Here is a 20000-nt window from a genome sequence, read left to right on the forward strand (position 1 = left end):
AGCCCTCCCCTTACACACACACACACACACACACACACACACACACACACAGCCTCTCTCTCTGGAGGTCTGACACACTCTCTGATGAACACCAGTACACTGCTTCACACACCAGACTTTCTAACTAGACCATCAGTCACTATCAGTCACTAGTCACTAACCCTAACTAGACCATCAGTCACTAGTCACTAACCCTAACTAGACCATCAGTCACTACACCATCAACTTACACCATCACCATCACCACACCATCAACTTTTCAGAGCGAATGTGTTGTTAGTGTAGTGTGTGTGTGTGTGTGTGTGAGTGCTCATATCTGACACTTTTCCCAGAGAGATTGTAGCTGTAATGACATCATCATCATCATGGCAGAGTTGGTTGAAGATAAGACCTTTATGACCATGTGACCATGTGACCGAGGAGGAGGTAGATAAGACATAGAAAAGGAGAAGTAGAGTGTGAGAATCATCTGTGATTACAACTCTGAGCTGTTAGAGCTGTAGGCTGTGTGTGTGTGTGTGTGTGTGTGTGTGCGCGCGTGCGTATAGAGATTCAGTAACACTAGTGTGACTGCAGCTCCAGAGGGAAGTGGTGTCACAGTGGGCTGGAGGTTTAAACACTGTTGGTGTTTGTTATTAAAACACGTCCACACGTCCTTGCTGTGGCTGATATGCATCATATGAATCTATAGACACACTGAAACGTATAGAATACCCACTGAACTCCTATTTCTGATTTTGACCACAAACATCTCAGCCTCATAGAAGACAAACCACCCAGTTTCAGGAAGTCAGGCTCTCACACCCAGAAACACAGTTAACTCCGGAACAAAGGATACAATTCAATCACTCTTTTACTATTGGTGTCTGAATGCACAGGTCACAGGTCACACTGCCAATGTCAATATTGAAACAATCTCTTATGTGTCCACAATCTAAATACATACGTTTGAAACATTTTACTTTTAAATACATATTATTTATATTGATATATATACAGGTATACAATACATAAAAAACTGAAATATCACATTTAGATAAGTATTCAGACCCTTTGCTATGCATCCTGTTTCCATTGATCATCCTTGAGATGTTTCTATGACTTGATTGGAGTCCACCTGTTTTAAATTCAATTGATTGGACATGATTAGGAACGGCACACACCTGTCTATATACGGTCCCACAGTTGACAGTGCATGTCAGAGCAAAAACCAGGCCGTGAGGTTGAAGGAATCGTCCGTAGACCTCCAAGACAGGCACAAATCGAGGCACAAATCTGGGGAAGGGTACAAAAAAATGTCTGCAGTATTGAAGGTCCCCAAGAACACAGTAGCCTCCATCATTCTTAAATGGAAGAAGTTTGGAACCACCAAGACTCTTCCTAAAGCTGTCCGCCCGGCCAAACTGAGCAATAGGGGAGAAGGGTCATCATCAGGGAGGTGACCAAGAACCCAATGGTCACTCTGACAGAGCACCAGAGTTCCTCTGTGGAGATGGGTGAACCTTCCAGAAGGACAACAGTCTCTGCAGCACTCCACCAACCAGGCCTTTATGGTAGAGTGGCCAGACGGAAGCCACTCCTCAGTAAAAAGCACTTGACAGCCTGCTTGGAGTTTGCCAAAAGGGACCTAAAGGACTCTCAGACTATAAGAAACAAGATTCTCTGGTCTGATGGAACCAAGATTGAACTCTTTGGCCTGAATGCCAAGCGTCACGTCTGGAGGAAAGCAGGCACCGCTCATCACCTGGCCAATACCATCCCTACGGTGAAGCATGGTGGTGGCAGCATCATGCTGCGGGGATGTTTTTCAGCGGCAGGGACTGGGAGACTAGTCAGGATTGAGGGAAAGATGAACGGAGCAAAGTACAGAGAGATCCTTGATGAAAACCTGCTCCAGAGTGCTCAGGACCTCAGACTGGGGTGAAGGTTCATCTTCCAACAGGACAATGACCCTAAGCACACAGCCAAGACAACGCAGGAGTGGCTTCGGGACAAGTCTCTGAATGTCCTTGAGTGGCCCAGCCAGAGCCTGGACTTGAACCTGATCGAACATCTCTAGAGAGACCTGAAAATAGCTGTGCACTGACGCTCCCCATCCAACCTGTCAGCTTGAGAGGATCTGCAGAGAAGAATGGGAGAAGCTCCCCAAATACAGGTGTGCCAAGCTTGTAACATCATACCCAAGAAGACTTGAGGCTGTAATCGCTGCCAAAGGTCCTAGTCCTTGTCTAGTCTAGTCATAGCCCTGGTCTAGTCTAGTCATAGCCCTGGTCTAGTCTAGTCATAGCCCTGGTCTAGTTATAGCCCTGGTCTAGTCTAGTCATAGCCCTGGTCTAGTCTAGTCATAGCCCTGGTCTAGTCTAGTCATAGCCCTGGTCTAGTTATAGCCCTGGTCTAGTCTAGTCATAGCCCTGGTCTAGTCTAGTCACTCTCACACACACGCACACACACGCACACACACGAACCCTCCTCCTCCCCTCCTCCCCCCCAGGCTGTAATCGCTGCCAAAGGTCCTAGTCCTTGTCTAGTCTACACATAGCTCTGGTCTCGTCTACTCATAGCTTTGGTCTAGTCTAGTCATAGCCCTGGTCTAGTCTAGTCATAGCCCTGGTCTAGTCATAGCCCTGGTCTAGTCTAGTCATAGCCCTAGTCTAGTCACACTCACACACACACACACACACACACGAACCCTCCTCCTCCCCTCCTCCCCCCCGCCCCCCCTCCTCTAATCAATCCTGTCTGTTTGACCCCCCCGCCCCCCCCTCCTCTAATCAATCCTGTCTGTTTGACCCCCCCGTCCACCCCGCCCCCCCCCTCTAATCAATCCTGTCTGTTTGACCCCCCCGCCTCTAATCAATCTTGTCTGTTTGACCCCCCCGCCCCCCCCTCCTCTAATCAATCCTGTCTGTTTGACCCCCCCGTCCACCCCGCCGCCCCCCTCCTCTAATCAATCTTGTCTGTTTGACCCCCCCCGTCCACCCCCCCTCCTCCCCTCCGCCCCCCCCTCCTCTAATCAATCCTGTCTGTTTGACCCCCCTCCTCCCCCCCGCCCCCCCCTCCTCTAATCAATCCTGTCTGTTTGACCCACCCCGCCCCCCCCTCCTCCCCCCAGCCCCCCCCTCCTCTAATCAATTCTGTCTGTTTGACCCCCCCGTCCTCCCCGCCCCCCCCTCCTCTAATCAATCCTGTCTATTTGACCCCCCCGTCCACCCCGCCCCCCCCTCCTCTAATCAATCCTGTCTGTTTGACCCCCCCGCCTCTAATCAATCTTGTCTGTTTGACCCCGCCGCCCCCCCCTCTAATCAATCCTGTCTGTTTGACCCCCCCCGCCCCCCCCTCCTCTAATCAATCCTGTCTGTTTGACCCCCCTCCTCCCCTCCGCCCCCCCTCCTCTAATCAATCCTGTCTGTTTGACCCCCCCATCCACCCCGCCCCCCCCTCCTCTAATCAATTCTGTCTGTTTGACCCCCCCCCCGCCCCTTCTCTAATCAATCCTGTCTGTTTGACTTGACGGCCAGTTACCACCTCCCCCCCCGCCCTCCCCTCCCCTCCCCTCCCCCCCTCCTCCCCTCCTCCTCCCCCACCACGTCTGACACTGTCCCTGTCAAGCCTAATTAACCAGTCAGATGTGCAGCAGGGAACATTTTCGCAATTAACCTGCTAAAGAACTCAGGAAGTCTCAGGAAGCTAATCGCTACGCTGGTCTCCACACCGGCTCATTAGCATACAGTAGCTTTATGTGAGAAAAACAATTATGGAATAATTATACTATTCCTCCTGAAAGCCCCCCAGCTACGGAACCACAAAAAGGAAGAGAGAGAGAGAGAAATTAGTTGAAGGAAGAGGAGGGCGAGAGAGAAAAAGCTATTATTTTGTTCTAAAAATCTAGAAGTGTAGTTATGGGTTAGGGTTATGTAAGTGTAGTTATGGGTTAGGGTTATGTAAGTGTAGTTATGGGTTAGGGTTATGTAAGTGTAGTTATGGTTATTGGAGAAGAGGAGGACAATATTAGAATCTAATATCAGAAATGTAAAATACCTGCCTAGTGTCCTCAATATAGGACAGAAATACCTGCCTAGTGTCCTCAATATAGGACAGAAATACCTGCCTAGTGATATAGGATATGAACAGGTGTGTGTTGGGGTAACATGGGGTGTATTTATAGAATTTTTCAATACTTTTTCTATATTGCTACTTTCAGGGGGGGGGGGGGGGGGGGGTACTGGTGTTAGGGTGTACTGAATTTGTCTTAGAAGGAGGGGTAGAATCATTCTGACTCTGAGCCTGTCAGAGGAACAGCTCTCCCTGTGCATGCTGGGTAAACATGCTGGTCTGTCTGATATCAGAGCAGGTCTAGTGATCAGAATCACACAGAACTGACTAGAATAACTCTAAAACACTTTAAAACACACACCTGACTCTCCCTTTAAAACACACACCTGACTCTCCCTTTAAAACACACACCTGACTCTCCCTTTAAAACACACACCTCCTAAACTCTCACTTCTATAGAATAGAACACTGGACGATCGAACGCTGGACTATAGAATAGAACACTGGACTATAGAATAGAACACTGGACTATAGAACACAGGATGATAGAACCCTAGACTATAGAATAGAACACTGGACTATAGAACACTGGACTATAGAATAGAACACTGGACTACAAAATAGAACGCTGGACTATAGAATAAAACTCTGGACTATAGAATAAAACACTGGACTACAGAATTCTGGAATATATAACGATGGACTATAGAATAGAACGCTGGACTATAGAACACTGGACTAAAGAACACTGGACTATAGTATAGAACACTGGACTATAGAATAGGACACTGGACTATAGAATAGGACACTGGGCTATAGAACACTGGACTATAGAATAGGACACTGGACTATAGAATAGGACACTGGGCTATAGAACACTGGACTATAGAATAGAACTCTGGACATTAGAATAGAAAGCTGGACTATAGAACACTGGACTATAGAATGCGCGGGTCACATGTCCATTTCCTCTGGAGTGTGGAGAGGTTCCCGGTTTTTAATTAGTCTTGATTCTGTTTGAGAAGTCACATGACAGCGCAGAAGGTGTCTCTCCTGGCCAGAGCAACAGAAAACGCACGGCCCCCTGGGAACTGGAGTTGTACCTGTGATAGAGTGTAGTCCAGCCTCCCCTACAGCTCTCTCTCTCTCTCTCTCTCTCTACTGTCGTCCAAGTGTTTACGTGGTAACCAGGAAACACTTCACATCCAATCCATCACCCCCGCCTTGAAGCTCCTGTTTCTCACACACTACACTACACACACACACACACACACACACACCACCTTTAGTCTGCTCTACCTACATGCAGCATCTGAGACACTTGATGTTGTTCCTTGTGAATGGGTTAGGGTTAGGGTTAGGGTTAACCCTAACCCTAACCCTTGTGAATGGTCGTCAACACACTTTAACATGTATCTGCTGGTCCGCCATGTGACCACGCTCCCTTCCCCCGACAGCAACATCCCAACCATCCACATGACAACCATGTCACATGACAACCATCCACATCACATCACAACCATCACACTCACACAGCCTACAAGATGTATTGTTCTGCTGTTCTTTTTTGTAAATTTGTAAATTTGTTTATTTTGTTAATATTTTGCTATTTTGTAAATTTTCTGTCAATACTTGCCATTGTTTCATGTCCATGCACCAACCTCACCAAGTCAATTTCCTGTATGTGCAAATATACTACCAAATAAAAGAATTCTGATTCTGATTCTGACATCACATCACAACCATCCAGAATATATTAGATGTGATTATTGATATTATATTCAACACACAGACGTGACCAGCCAACCACAGCAGAGGGAATAAGGTTAACAGCCCACAAACAGTTAACAGCCCAAGCTCTCGTGAAACCCCTGAAACGAGAAGCAAACACACACACACACACACACACACACACACACACAGACACAAATAGTCTCTCTCTCTCTCTCTCTCTCTCTCTCTCTCTCGTGAATAGTCCATTATATATCATGAACTTCCTCATCCAGTTCCTCTTAACGGCCACAAATCTAGTGAGGCAGTCACAACCCCCCCTCTTTACTAGGGTTAGGGTTCCAGGTTAGGGTTAGGGTTCCAGGTTAGGGTTCCAGGTTAGGGTTAGGGTTCCAGGTTAGGGTTAGGGTTCCAGGTTAGGGTTAGGGTTCCAGGTTAGGGTTCCAGGTTAGGGTTAGGGTTCCAGGTTAGGGTTAGGGTTCCAGGTTAGGGTTAGGGTTAATGTTATCTCTGTCGTCAACATTTAATCACTCTCTCATCTTAGGTTTTAGTCTTTACACGTGTTTGGCAATCTGACTTCAGTACTGAGGAAAATATGACATCAGCTTTCATCTGTTCGCATGAAATTATGCTCAATATTTACATGTGGTGTAGCTGTTCATGTATTTCTGTAATAAAAATACAGAAATACTTGTTATACTTAATGAAAATAAATAAATAAATAAATATATACAGCTCTGGAAAAAAAATAAATTAAATTAATTAAATTAAAAGAGACCACTCCAAATTTTTCTTAAATCAGCATCTCTACATGTATGGCAGCCATTCCATTCCAGTGTCTGTTCTAATACAGGCACACCTCATTCTACTTAATGAGGTACTGATTAGGTGATCACCTGAACCAAATCTTATTTAATGAGGGAAAGTATAAAAACCACTGCTGTGGTCATCACTATCCTCTTGCAATATGACCAGCTGGATGGCAACAACAGTGCTAGTAGTACCTCAAAAGTAATTGGAATAAAAATATAACTATTGACCATGTCAAAAGAGTTGAAAAGAAATGTTTTGAATGAGGAAAAGAACTGTTCAATTGTGGCTTTACTGGCAGAGGGATACAGTGAGCGTCAGGTTGCTTCCATCCATAAAATTTCAAAGATGGCGGTTCATAAGAACAAGGTCAAGCTGCAGACATTAGGGCCAACAAAGCTACAGACCAGCAGAGGGCGAAAACGACTCTCCACTCACCGGGATGACCGGCAACTCATTCGAATGTCACTCAACAACCGTAGGATGACATCAAGTGACCTACAAAAAGAATGGCACACGGCAGCTGGGGTGAAGTGCACGGCAAGGACGGTTCGAAACAGGCTCCTAGGGGCAGGGCTGAAGTCGTGCAAAGCTAGAAGCAAAGAAGAGCCCGGCTGAGGTTTGCAAAAGACCATAAGGATTGGACTGTAGAGGACTGGAGTAAGATCATCTTCTCTGATGAGTCCAATTTTCAGCTTTGCCCAACACCTGGTCGTCTAATGGTTAGACGGAGACCTGGAGAGGCCTACAAGCCACAGTGTCTCGCACCTACTGTGAAATTTGGTGGAGGATCGGTGATGATTTGGGGTTGCTTCAGCAAGGCTGGAATCGGGCAGATTTGTCTTTGTGAAGAACGCATGAATCAAGCCTTCTGCTCTGACAATGTTCCCCAACTCTGAGGATTGGTTTTTCCAGTAGGACAATGCTCCATGCCACACAGCCAGGTCAATCAAGGTGTGGATGGAGGACCACCAGATCAAGACCCTGTCTTGGCCAGCCCAATCTCCGGACCTGAACCCCATTGAAAACCTCTGGAATGTGATCAAGAGGAAGATGGATGGTCACAAAGCATCAAACAAAGCCGAGCTGCTTGAATCTTTGCGCCAGGAGTGGCATAAAGTCACCCAACAGCAATGTGAAAGACTGGTGGAGAGCATGCCAAGACGCATGAAAGCTGTGATTGTAAATCAGGGTTATTCCACCAAATATTGATTTCTGTTGTTTAAAAATTAATATGAACTTGTTTTCTTTGCATTATTCTAGAAAACACTGCAAACACTCTGAAAACACTGCATCTTTGTTGTTATTTTGACCAATTGTCATTTTCTGCAAATAAATGCTCTAAATGACATTATTTTTATTTGGAATTTGTGAGAAATGTTGTCAGTAGTTTATAGAATAAAACAAATGTTCATTTTACTCAAAAACATACCTATAAATAGTAAAACCAGAGAAACTGATAATTTTGCAGTGGTCTCTTAATTTTTTCCAGAGCTGTATATACAGTATATTCCGTATATGCTTGATAGAAGTAATGGAATATGTGTTTCACTCTGCTGCAAAACCACAGCAATGGTTTTCAACCACCGATGGATTTAAACAATGACTTCAGTGTCCCCCCTGTCGCCTCCATCCACACCGACTATCGGGATCTGCTCGTTCATCACCACCGGGCTCAGGTCGCCCGCATATTCTCTTTGGAACGTGGACGGTCGTTTAACGGTCTCTCTCTACATCGTTGTCTTGTGAAACGGTTGGTTTGATAGAAAGACGACGTACGGTGGCCGGTGGCCGGTGGAACGGAGAAAGCACCGTTATTAAAACTCACCGGTCTTCTCTTTGATCTCGCACAGGACGCTGAAGAGCGCGGGCTTCATTCGGTGACAGTTCAACCCGTGTTTCCTACAGAGAACAGAGACAGTTAGTGAGAACAACAACATAAGAACAAATGTTGTGTCATAATCACTCTGACATTTAACAACCTATACCTTCTCCTCTGTTTGTTTTAACTTCGGCTTTGAGGAGGAGCAGTTAAGGTTTCTACTGAGAAGTTTATTACGCACTTTTTATTGAGGCATTTGACTGTAAGTTTGCAATTTGCGTTTTCCGATTTGAATAGTCAGAGACATTTTTCTTTTGTTGTAATATTAAACCGAGAAGGCATCTGAGCAGTTCCAGGTAGCAATGCTTAAGCCTGCAAATCTCTCAATGTTTTAAAGTTGCCATTTATCACCCTAAAATAATGTTTTTCTGCCCTAAAATAATGCATTAGAGCTGTAAATTTGTAAAATTATGAAAAGGGACCAACTTTGCCTGCGCCTCGTCCAGACTCTGGTCGGTAATCGTCATTATTTGGTGCAGAATGTCGCCGATGTCCTGTTTCCTCCCGTCCCCGTCGGTGGCTTCGTGCCCGTGCGGCGGCGGCGGCGGCGGCGGCGGCAGCCCCATGCCCCCCGTCCCCGGGTGGCCGGTCAGACTCACCCCGCTCAGCGCCTGCATGATCCGGGCTTGCTCCTCCATCATGTCTGCCGCAGCACAATCAATGCTTCTGTTCCGCCACGCAGAGAGAACGTCTGTTTAATCACATACAGACGCGCTCCCGTCCGGCCGCGGGCGTCCACAGATCACCCAGAAATACCCACTTTAAACAAGAGGGAAAAGCACCGACAATGAAGCTGTACTCTTGTTTTAAAAACGATTCTGCAGAGATATTCTGAATATTCTCCTCTCGTACTTGTCTTCTGTTCCCAGAGCAGCCCGTGTATAATATCTCTACAGTATAATCACAAACATGAAGCAGATAAACGGACGCGAGGCGGAGTTATTGTCGCTCCTCGCGGCTCCGGCCGAGTGTCTACCGTCTCTTCTCCCGGTGTCCTCGCGCTTCAAACTTCCAACATTCCATCGAACCGAGCAACGATCCACGCGCAACTCCGGGACACACAGGTTGAACGCGGAGGTCTTCAAACAGGAACCGAAATGCAAACGGAGTTCCGCTTCTTCTTGGTTTTTAAAAAGTTGTAGAGTACAGAGTACCGTATTACCTGCTGCCACACCGAGGAGATGCTGATGAGGAAAAACAGCCAACGAATCCGCCACTTTTAGAAGTTTAACTTTTAAGCAAAAACTATTTCAGACTATCATTACGCATCTTATGATAATGAGTAAATGCCTTATAGTCCTGTCAAAACAACGGGTTCTGAGTTGGCTCTCAACGGTAACCTGCCCGGTCGACAAGGTGCCGTCCGTACGGCGAGGACGTGATGAACCGAATGCAGGACCGCAGGATAGAAGATCGGTATAAACCCAAGCTCCGCCCCTCCGGAGTGACGCGCCTCTGGTGGCGCTACATCTCACCTCGGGGAGACACGGAGAGATGCTGCGATCTGAAGATGATCATTATACCCCAAACCCTAACCTTAGCCCTAACCCTAACCCTCTAACCATAACCTGACCCTAACTTCTCATTACCCTAACCCTAACACTAACCCTTATATCCATTATATCACAGAACACTTGCCTCTGATGTTGCGTAAAATGACGCACGTGCACCTTGACGCTCTAGTCTTGAATTGTGAGGAACGTATAGGTAAGATTCTATGAAAGAAGTCTTCTCCGCTGAATCTCTCCCTCTCTCTAACACGTCAGCAGGGTTAGGGTCAGGATCAGGGTCAGGGTCAGGGTCAGGGTTAGGGTCAGGGTCAGGGTTAGGCTCAGGGTCAGGGTTAGGGTTAGGGTTACCCTGGCCTGCCTGTTCCTGGGGTCCCATGCGGGCGTGAAGACAGGCTGTGTTTCTGAACATGAGTGAAGATAAGTCCAGTTTCACCAATCCACACTGCTACGACTCTCAGACCACCCACTGACAGAAACCATCACCATGTCCACCACAGAGACCAGCAGTCAGTATTGTAGTGTGTGTGTGTGTGTGTGTGTGTGTGTGTGTGTGTGTGTGTGTGTGTGTGTGTGTGTGAGAGAGAGAGGAGCAGTCAGTAACTTTCCGTTGGTCTTTACGACTGATACAGTCCTTCTCTTTGGTTGCTATGACAGCGACTATGAGCCTCCTGGATGGCGAAGGGAGAGACAAACACAACACACACACACACACACACACACACACACACACACACACACACACACACACACACACAGTCAGGCCCGCTGGCTGGCCTCTCTCTGTGAGAGGAATACTAACTACTGGATGAATGAGGATCTGCAGCCCCTCCAGTTTAAACATGACTTCAGCGTCGGCTCAGGGAAGGAAATGCTCCACACACTTTCTAGGTTGTTTATCTACAGCCAAACACGGCCCTGTGGGAGTCCCCCCCCCCTTTAGAACCCAGGCAAAACCCTGTCCCAAAAGGGTTCAAAAGGGGACACACCTTAGAACCCGAACCCTAACCTTAGCTTCAACTTTAGCTTCAACTGATCTTCATCTCTTGTCAAAAGGACTCACACACTAATATTATAATTAGTTTTATTATAATTAGTTATATCCTTTACCTGGCATTGATTGATTGAAAGAAAGCTAGATCACAAGATGTCACCCGTAGAAAAGAAATGTATCCAGTTTGTTGTAAACACAAGCGATCAGTGACAGTTTGAATGGAAGTCCTGAACTCTGACATCAACATACAGAAGTCATGATGAGTATGGGCTGTGAATGGTCCCCTACCCCCAGGTTCCTGAAACCTGCTTCCCCTGTGTCAGGGCACGGTTCATCCAGTCATGTGACATTCAGGAGAAAGTGTGCCTGGAGCTACAGAGCATCAACATTAGATTTCCATTTCTCTGCGTCCAGAAACAGAGAGGTCATTGTGTTGCTCCTCAGAAGGAAACTTTCAGTCTCCAACATTCCAACATTAAATCACTTCAACATTTAGTGTAAATATTTCTATTTCAGGGTTGCTCAGGTTTTAACAGAAAGCCATTTCCTCCACTGTGCTCTGCAGCCACTGTCGTAAGGGAGTAGCTCAGTAAGAGGAGGAGGAGGAGGAGAGGAGGAGGGAGAGGAGGAGGAGGAGGAGGGGGAGGAAGAGGAGGAGGAGGAGGAGCAGGGGGAAGAGAAGGAGGAACAGGAGGAGGAGGAGGGGGAGGAGAAGGAGGAGGAGGATGAGAAGGTGGAGGAGAAGAGGAGGAGGAGGGGGAGGAGGAGGAGGAGAAGAGGAGGAGGAGGGGGAGGAGAAGGAGGAGGAGGAGGAAGAGGAGGAGGAGGGGGAGGAGGAGGAGCAGGGGGAGGAGAAGGAGGAAGAGGGGGAGGAGGAGGAGGAGGAAGAGCAGGGGAGGAGAAGGAGGAAGAGGAGGAGAAGGAGGAGGAGTAAATGTTTTTCTTTGTCTTCCTTTTCTTTCTGTAACACTGTTTTCACTTGACCTTGTTGTCCCACTACAGCTCTGCTCCCCGGGGAGGGAGAGAGAGAGAGAGAGAGAGGGAGGGAGGGAGAGAGAGAGAGAGAGAGGGGGAGAGAGAGAGAGAGAGAGAGAGAGAGGGAGGGAGAGAGAGAGAGAGAGAGAGAGAGGAGTCCCTGGCTTGGAGGCTGCATCTATCAGTAGAATATGCTGAGAGCTGTGTGGCGGTCAGAGCATGTCTAGTTACCGTGTTACCGTGTGGTGTTCTATATGACACACAGTGGAAGTCAAACACAACTGACATGTAAGACTTCTCTCTCTCTCTCCCTCTCTCTCTCTGCCCCCCCCCTCTCTCTCCCTCTCTCTCTCCCCCCCTTTCTCTCCCTCTCTCTCTCTCTCCCTCTCTCTCTCTCCCCTCTCTCTCTCTCTCCCTCCCTCTCTCTCTCCCCCCCCCTCTCTCTCTCTCTCCGCCCTGAGACACAGTATGTGTTGCAGCCGCAGTTTACAGGCAGTCACCCCACTTGGCAAATCACTGACGCAGGTACACACACACCTAATAGAAAAGAGCACATATAACTGTGGTCATTCTTCTGATTCCATCATCAGCTGTGAAACGGCAGTGTCTGAACGTGTCCGTTCTGATTGGTTCAGCCGGACGTCCGTCAGGGTCGTGTGGGCGGGTTCCGGCCGGCCGGACTTCCTGTGTGGTGTGTCAACAGGAAGTGGAGGTCGGGGGTTTCAGACGTCGCTCAGGTCGCTGTTCTGGAAATGAGATCCTGCCGCCGGAGGTCTGATCGGAGGACACGGCGAGGTGCGGACCTGTCCCCTGCCCGGAGCAGGCACGCGTAACGGTAGGCTGCGTGTCGCCTGCTTGTCTGGAACCTTAAGCTTGCGCGTTAGCCTAGCCTAGCCTAGCCTAGCCTAGCCTCCGAGGCCCGGGCAGGTGGAGGAGCTTCTCTAAAGCAGTTGGTTTATCTGGCGACTGTCTGTCTGTCTGTCTGTCTGTCTGTCTGTCTGTCTGTCTTCTCCCCGCGGGTCACCCTGTGACCTGTGTGTGTGTGTGTGTGTGTGTGTGTGTGTGTGTGTGTGTGTGTGTGTGTGTGTGTGTGTGTGTGTGTGTGTGTGTGTGTGTGTGTGTGTCTGAACACACTCTTCAGTGAGGTTAGGGGGGCTTCAGTGATGTTAGGGGGGCTTCAGTGATGTTAGGGGGGCTTCAGTGATGTTAGGGGGGCTTCAGTGATGTTAGGGGGGCTTCAGTGAGGTTAGGGGGGCTTCAGTGAGGTTAGGGGGGCTTGCTGTAGCATCCTCCTAGTTAACTCCAGCAGAGCAGCCTGACAAGTTGGATCTCTCTCCTCTCTGTCTGCTGGTGGACTAGTTAGCATGAGCTCGCTAGCTGCGTTAGCCTACCAGTGCTAGCGGTTAGGACAGGATGCTAAGGTAGTTAGCTCAGCACACTGGTCTTTGTTTTGAAGAATCAACCCGTTGTTTTGGTCCGTGTTTAACTTGTCAACGGTAATGTTCCCAGTGTAAACAGCCAGGCAGGAGAACGGGTTTCTACCGCACTGCTTTCTACATGTCAGGAGACTAAACACTGCTTGTACCGTGTCTAACACGGGTAGGGCTGGACTACAGACCCCCAACCACACACACACACACACACGACAGACCCCAACCAACCATACACACACACACACACACACGACAGACCCCAACCAACCATACAGACACACACTACAGACCCCAATCATACACACACACTACAGACTCCTACCACACACACACTACAAACCCCAAGAATATACACACACAACAGACCCCAACCATACACACACACACACACACACTACAGACCCCAACCATACACACACACTACAGACCCCCACCACAGTTCCCAAAAAGCAGAGGATTACAGGGCTTAATGACTACAGACCAGTCGCCCTGACCTCTGTGGTAATGAAGACCTTTGAGTGCCTCGTGCTCACCCACCTCAAGGCCATCACCAACCAGTTCAGCCCTGTTTAGCCCAGTTCAGCTCGGTTTGGCTCTGTAGTGTTAATAAATCCTATGTTTATATCCTATGTTTGTATCCTATGTTGGCCTACAGTAATAATGTCATGTCCCCCCCCCCCCACAGGCCAGTACACATGTCTCACCATGGAGAGGAGAAAATAACCCAGAAGAGGAGAAGAAGGAGAAGGAGACGTCTTCTGAACCAGTGAAAGGAGAGAGACAGAGACAGAGAGAGACAGAGAGACAGAGAGACAGAGACAGAGAGAGAGAGAGAGAGACAGAGACAGAGAGACAGAGACAGAGAGAGAGAGACAGAGAGAGAGACAGAGAGAGAGACAGAGAGAGAGAGACAGAGACATAGAGAGAGAGAGACAGAGACAGACAGAGAGAGAGAGACAGACAGAGACAGAGAGACAGACAGAGACAGAGACAGAGAGGAGCTGTGGTGGAGAGAGAGAGACAGACAGAGAGACAGACAGAGACAGAGAGGAGCTGTGGTGGAGAGAGAGAGACAGACAGAGAGACAGACAGAGAGACAGACAGAGAGACAGAGACAGAGAGGAGCTGTAGTGGAGAATGGCTTTCCTGGACAACCCAGCCATCATCCTGGCTCACATCCGCCAATCCCACGTCACCAGTGATGACACGGGCATGTGTGAGATGGTGCTGATCGACCATGATGTGGACTTGGAGCGCAGCCAGCTGGCCTCGGGGCCCGGGAGCAGTGGGGGCTCCCTGGGCGAGGGGGGCAGCGGGGGGGAGAACCAGGGCTGTGATCTGTCCCAGTCCATGGACATCACCTCCAGCTGGGACTTTGGCATCAGACGACGCTCCAACACAGGTGAGATCACAGGGGCCGCTGGCCTGGAGGCTCCTCCCACGGTGGAGGCTCCTCCCACGCTGAAGCCCCTAACGACTCGCCACTCCTGGAGGTCTGATGGGTACTGTACAGCAGGGGAGGCTGGTGGAGGTAGAAATCGGAGGACGGGCTCACCAGCCTCCTCTGCTGTAGAGGCAGTATGGTCGTTGTTCTAGATTGCCTTCTGATAGGCTTGGTGGAATATGAACCATATCGCTCACCTGTCCAATGAGATCTAGGAACCGCTAGGGGGAGGGGTTCCTAGCATTGATTTGGTGTTCAGGATCAGTTGGCCATCTGTCCTTCACGGAGGAAGGACCAGCTGGGGAGTGGGCTAGCATGCTAGCCTGGATGCTACGTAGCTAGGCTGTGTAGCAGTGGGGGAGCGGGCTAGCATGCTAGCCTGGATGCTATGTAGCTAGGCTGCTGGTGGGGCGGTATCAGTGGTTTACCGGGGCACTTGGGAAGTGGAGTGAAAGCAGAACTACAACAGCACAGGAAGTGAAGGATGTCTGTCTTTGAAAATCACACAAACAAACACAGTTGTCAATCAGAACACATTGGGAGTACCATGACTTTTCATAGCTTGAGTAATGTATTGGTTCAACAATTAAGATGAATTTGAGTTTGAAGAAAAAAATAGGATTATTTTACCACACGGTATACAGTGAGCTTCTCCTCCTCCTCCTCCTCCTCTCCTCTCCTCTCCTCCTCCTCCTCCTCTCTGTGTTTGGGGTTTTCAGACATGGACATCTAGGCTGCGTTCCCTTCCACTCTCTGCACTGATAGTACACCAGGGGAGGCTGGTGGAGGTAGAAATCGGAGGACGAGTTTATTGTAATCCATGGAACGGAATGAGGAATAGTATCAAACACACGTGTGTTTGATACCAATCCTCATTCAGTTCCATGCATTACATTGAGCCTGTCCTCCGATTTCTACCTCCACCAGCCTCCTCGACGTTAGACCTCCGTGTCCTGTGCGTTGTGCAGTGACGGTGGTCTACAGCTCCAGCAGGCGTGATCATGCTCTGTCTTCATGTCAATGTGTATTTTATTTTCTCTGAGGCTTTTTTCTCCTCTCTTTATTTTCTGGGCGATTGGCCCCACGGCGTTAGAGAGAGAGATGATCAGGGCTCTGCAGCGGTAGAGAGGGAGGAGATGATCAGGGCTGGGCTCTGCGGCGTTAGAGAGAGAGGAGATGATCAGGGCTCTGTGGCGGTAGAGAGAGAGGAGATGATCAGGGCTCTGCGGCGTTAGAGAGGGAGGAGATGATCAGGGCTCTGCGGCGTTAGAGAGGGAGGAGATGATCAGGGCTGGGCTCTGCGGCGTTAGAGAGAGAGGAGATGATCAGAGCTCTGCGGCGTTAGAGAGAGAGGAGATGATCAGGGCTCTGTGGCGGTAGAGAGGGAGGAGATGATCAGGGCTCTGCAGCGGCAGAGAGGGAGGAGATCAGGGCCGGGCGCTGATTTGTATGTAAATGAAGATGATGCCGCGGTTCACTCTGGTGAACAAATGAAAAAGATTGTTTTTCTAGAAAACCTGCCTGCTTGTTGTGTTTAACCCTCTCTCTCCCGGACACCAGCCCTGTCTGGGGACGCTGTCAGTCCAAACCAAAGAGTTGTTGATTTGAAAGTATAGACAAGGCTAAATGATAAACTATATAACTTGTCATTGAATCGCAACGGGGAATCCCTTGTTATTCATTGAAGTAGCCATACTCACGCAGTGACCAATGCTTTCATCCAGGGGAGGCTGGTGGAGGTAGAAATCGGAGGAAGGCTCATTGTAATGCATGGAATGGAATCAAATGGTATGGTATCAAATGCGTGTGTAGCCCGTCCTCTGATTTCTACCTCCACCAGCCTCCACTGTTTCCCGTGATGTGGCCTCATCTCAGTTAGTCTGCTTTTGTGCCTTGATCCCATTGGTGCTAAGACATTAGGAATATCCCGGGAACCAATCCGAGTGGAGATTGTTGGGATGTGAGGTGAGATGTGTGGTGGTAAATAAGGGATATAATGGTGACGCCAGAATGTGAGAGTCCAAAGGTGTCCACATCCTAAGACCCAGACCCAGGCCCAGTCCCAGGCCCAGTCTGGCTGGAAGGTCTAGGCCCAGACCCAGACCCAGACCCAGACCCAGTCTGGCTAGAAGGTCTAGGCCCAGACCCAGGCCCAGTCTGGCTAGAAGGTCTAGGCCGAGACCCAGACCCAGACCCAGTCTGGCTAGAAGGTCTAGGCCCAGACCCAGGCCCAGTCTGGCTGGAAGGTCTAGGCCCAGACCCAGACCCAGACCCAGTCTGGCTAGAAGGTCTAGGCCCAGACCCAGGCCCAGTCTGGCTAGAAGGTCTAGGCCGAGACCCAGACCCAGGCCCAGTCTGGCTAGAAGGTCTAGGCCCAGACCCAGGCCCAGTCTGGCTAGAAGGTCTAGGCCCAGACCCAGGCCCAGTCTGGCTGGAAGGTCTGGGCCCAGACCCAGGCCCAGTCTGGCTGGAAGGTCTAGGCCCAGACCCAGACCCAGGCCCAGTCTGGCTGGAAGGTCTAGGCCCAGACCCAGGCCCGGTCTGGCTGGAAGGTCTGGGCCCAGACCCAGGCCCAGTCTGGCTAGAAGGTCTAGGCCCAGACCCAGACCCAGGCCCAGTCTGGAGGGTCTGAGCTAGTCTAGGCCCAGTCTGTAGGGTCTGAGCTAGTCTAGGACCAGGCCCAGTCTGACTGGGACATGTCCTTTGGGCTCCCCTGGCTCTGGTGCTGTGTTTGGGTCACGATGCTGGGAGTGTGTGTGTGTGTGTGTGGGGAGTGTGTGTGTGTGGGGGGGGGGATTTGTGTGTGTGTGTGGGGAGTGTGTGTGTGTGGGGAGTGTGAGTGTTCCTGCTATGAGAACTCATCTGAAGTGGCCTTGTCTTCAGGACGACAACAGGAAAGGAGAGAGAAACCAGGGGTGGCGGGTAAGAACCAACCTACGGGGGGGGGGGGAGGGGAGGCGGGGGGGCTAACGTTAGTGTGGGTTTTGTTCTAGGAAACGTTAGTGTGGGTTTTGTTCTAGGAAACGTTAGTGTGGGTTTTGTATTTGTGTGTGTCTGCGTGCTCTTGCGTCTGTGTTTGTTAACCAGACTTTGACAGTCCAGTCCAGTGACAGTGTGTCTGTAGCAGATCTCAGGCGTCTGTGTGTCTGTAGCAGATTTCCCATCTCTCAGACGTCAGTGTGTCTGTGGCTCAGGAAGCCCCCTGTATCCCATGGACTGTAAATACGCTTCTCTTGTTTAGATTTTCTTCTTTCTTCCCTGAAACCGCTCTGGAAAATGTGGGAGCGATGTCCAGATGTTACCAGAACAGAACCAGAACAGGTGGTTGGTTTCATGTTGTTCTAAGGTTGTTCTAATGTTGTTCTAAAGGTTGTTGTTGTTTGTCCTGAAGCCCAGAGATTGGAGCGGCTGAGGAAGGAGAGGCAGAACCAGATCAAATGCAAAAACATCCAGTGGAAGGAACGCTCATCCTCCTCCCAGTCAGGTACGGTCAGCCCTCTATCCAGACCTGTCACCCCTCTATCCAGACCTGTCACCCCTCTATCCAGACCTGTCACCCCTCTATCCAGACCTGTCAGCCCTCTATCCAGACCTGTCAAATAATGAGTGAATTTGAATAAAAGTAATGGCTCTTTTTTCCTTTTTTCTCCCCTTCACCTCTCCATCCCTCCCTTCCTCCATCCCTTCCTCCATCCCTTTCCTCCCTTCACAGCGGAGGACCTGGGCTCTCTGTTTGAGAAGAGGGACTTTAAGGAGCGTCCCAGGAGTGCCGGCACCAAGTCCACGCTGTCCCTGCGTCTGGAGCAGTGTCCTCAGCAGCTCAACAACCCCTTCAACGAATACTCCAAATTCGACGGCAAGGTTCGCTAAACCGCTCTGAAACACCACGGCTGATGGATCATATCTAGTTAGATCATAATGCCTTAACCTAGAGCCATGAGAACCGTGTAGACTCTACCAACCTAGAGCCATGAGAACCATGTAGACTCTACCAACTCAATCTTGTAGACTCTGTAACCTCTTAGACCAACCTGGGAGCCATCAGGGTGGGAGTGGCCACTGTGCAGCTGCTTCAGCAGGCTAATGACTGAGTCACAGCAGGGTGACCTTCTGTCTGGGGGGGGGGGGGGGGGGAGCTGTGTACAGAATAAATGTCAGGCTGAATTGCTCAGGCCTTTACAGGGATTTGTGGGAAAGGTCAGGGGTCGCTGAGGAAGAGTGGCTGGTGCAGATTCATGATGGCAGCCTGGAGGAAACCAGAGCTCGAATCCCCCATTTCAGAAGGAATATTTACCTTCCAGATTGGCCTTTATGATCCATGGCAGCCATCTTGTCTACAGACTGACAGCCAGCCGAGAGGTTTCAGGTCTGTTAGACCAGCAGCAGGAACACGTCTGTCATCAACACCAGCCAGGACATCACTAACTCCTACTTATACAGTACAAGACCACCGGTCTTTACAGGCTATTTTCTATTTAATCACCTGCTACTATTTAGGAGTTAAAATGAACAAAACTGATAGTTGTAGTCAGGTGGGGTGTGTGTGTCTATGTGTCTGTGTACGTGTCTGTCTGTGTGTGTCTGTGTCTGTGTGTGTGTGACAGCAGTTAGACAGTACAGTCGCTGTAATCTAATCTCACGGCGGGGCTGTTTCAGACAGGAGGACACAGATTAGATTAAAGCAGTTTTCAGATGAATGTGCAGACAGGTAGAGAACAGAGAACAGAGGGGTGGGGCCTTTCTTCCTCCCATTGTAAAGGTCTTCCTACAGCAGACATGTTTAGTCAAGTAAATCCCTCCGGAGCGATGGAGTCTCCTGTGACTCTCAGATGTTTACCCGGCCATACTGAAGTCTAGGAACACAGGGATGGTTTTAGTTCAAACCCAGAGTTAATCACAGGTTGGAGGAGGTGGAGGCGGGTGAGGAAGGAGGAGGAGGAGGAGGAGAAGAAGGAGGAGGAGAAGGAGGAGGAGGAGAAAAAGGAGGAGGAAGGAGGAGAAGAAGGAGAAGGAGGAGGAGGCAGCACCTCTCAGCAGGAGAGGCAGGAAGAGACCCAGGAGCACAGGCAGACATGCAGGTCCACCAGCCTCCCCTGGTCCAAATAGTTCTGCTGCCTCCACTCAGAACCGCTGGATGCTTCATCAGGACTGGGCCAGCAACGCAGGCTTT

General features: G+C 49.6%; 1 protein-coding gene across 3 annotated transcripts in view; it reads left to right on the forward strand.

Annotated features, from left to right (window-relative positions):
* Positions 1 to 12648: 12648 nt before the first annotated feature.
* The window catches only part of mapkap1 (MAPK associated protein 1), a 28741-nt gene continuing 21389 nt past the window's right edge, over positions 12649 to 20000 (forward strand). Inside the window, exons 1-5 of one of the 3 annotated variants that reach the window (XM_083698103.1) lie at positions 12649 to 12788; positions 14072 to 14788; positions 17699 to 17752; positions 18222 to 18314; positions 18543 to 18691. In XM_083698103.1, coding sequence (XP_083554229.1) covers positions 14524 to 14788; positions 17699 to 17752; positions 18222 to 18314; positions 18543 to 18691 — 561 coding nt within the window. In that variant the 5' untranslated portion in view covers positions 12649 to 12788; positions 14072 to 14523. The remainder of the gene's footprint in view (positions 12789 to 14071; positions 14789 to 17698; positions 17753 to 18221; positions 18315 to 18542; positions 18692 to 20000) is intronic. The other 2 variants (XM_083698104.1, XM_083698105.1) reach the window with 2 other exon arrangements.

The sequence above is a fragment of the Argentina silus genome (assembly GCF_951799395.1).
Source record: "Argentina silus genome assembly, contig: scaffold_106, whole genome shotgun sequence".
In the NCBI taxonomy this organism is placed as follows: domain Eukaryota; kingdom Metazoa; phylum Chordata; class Actinopteri; order Argentiniformes; family Argentinidae; genus Argentina; species Argentina silus.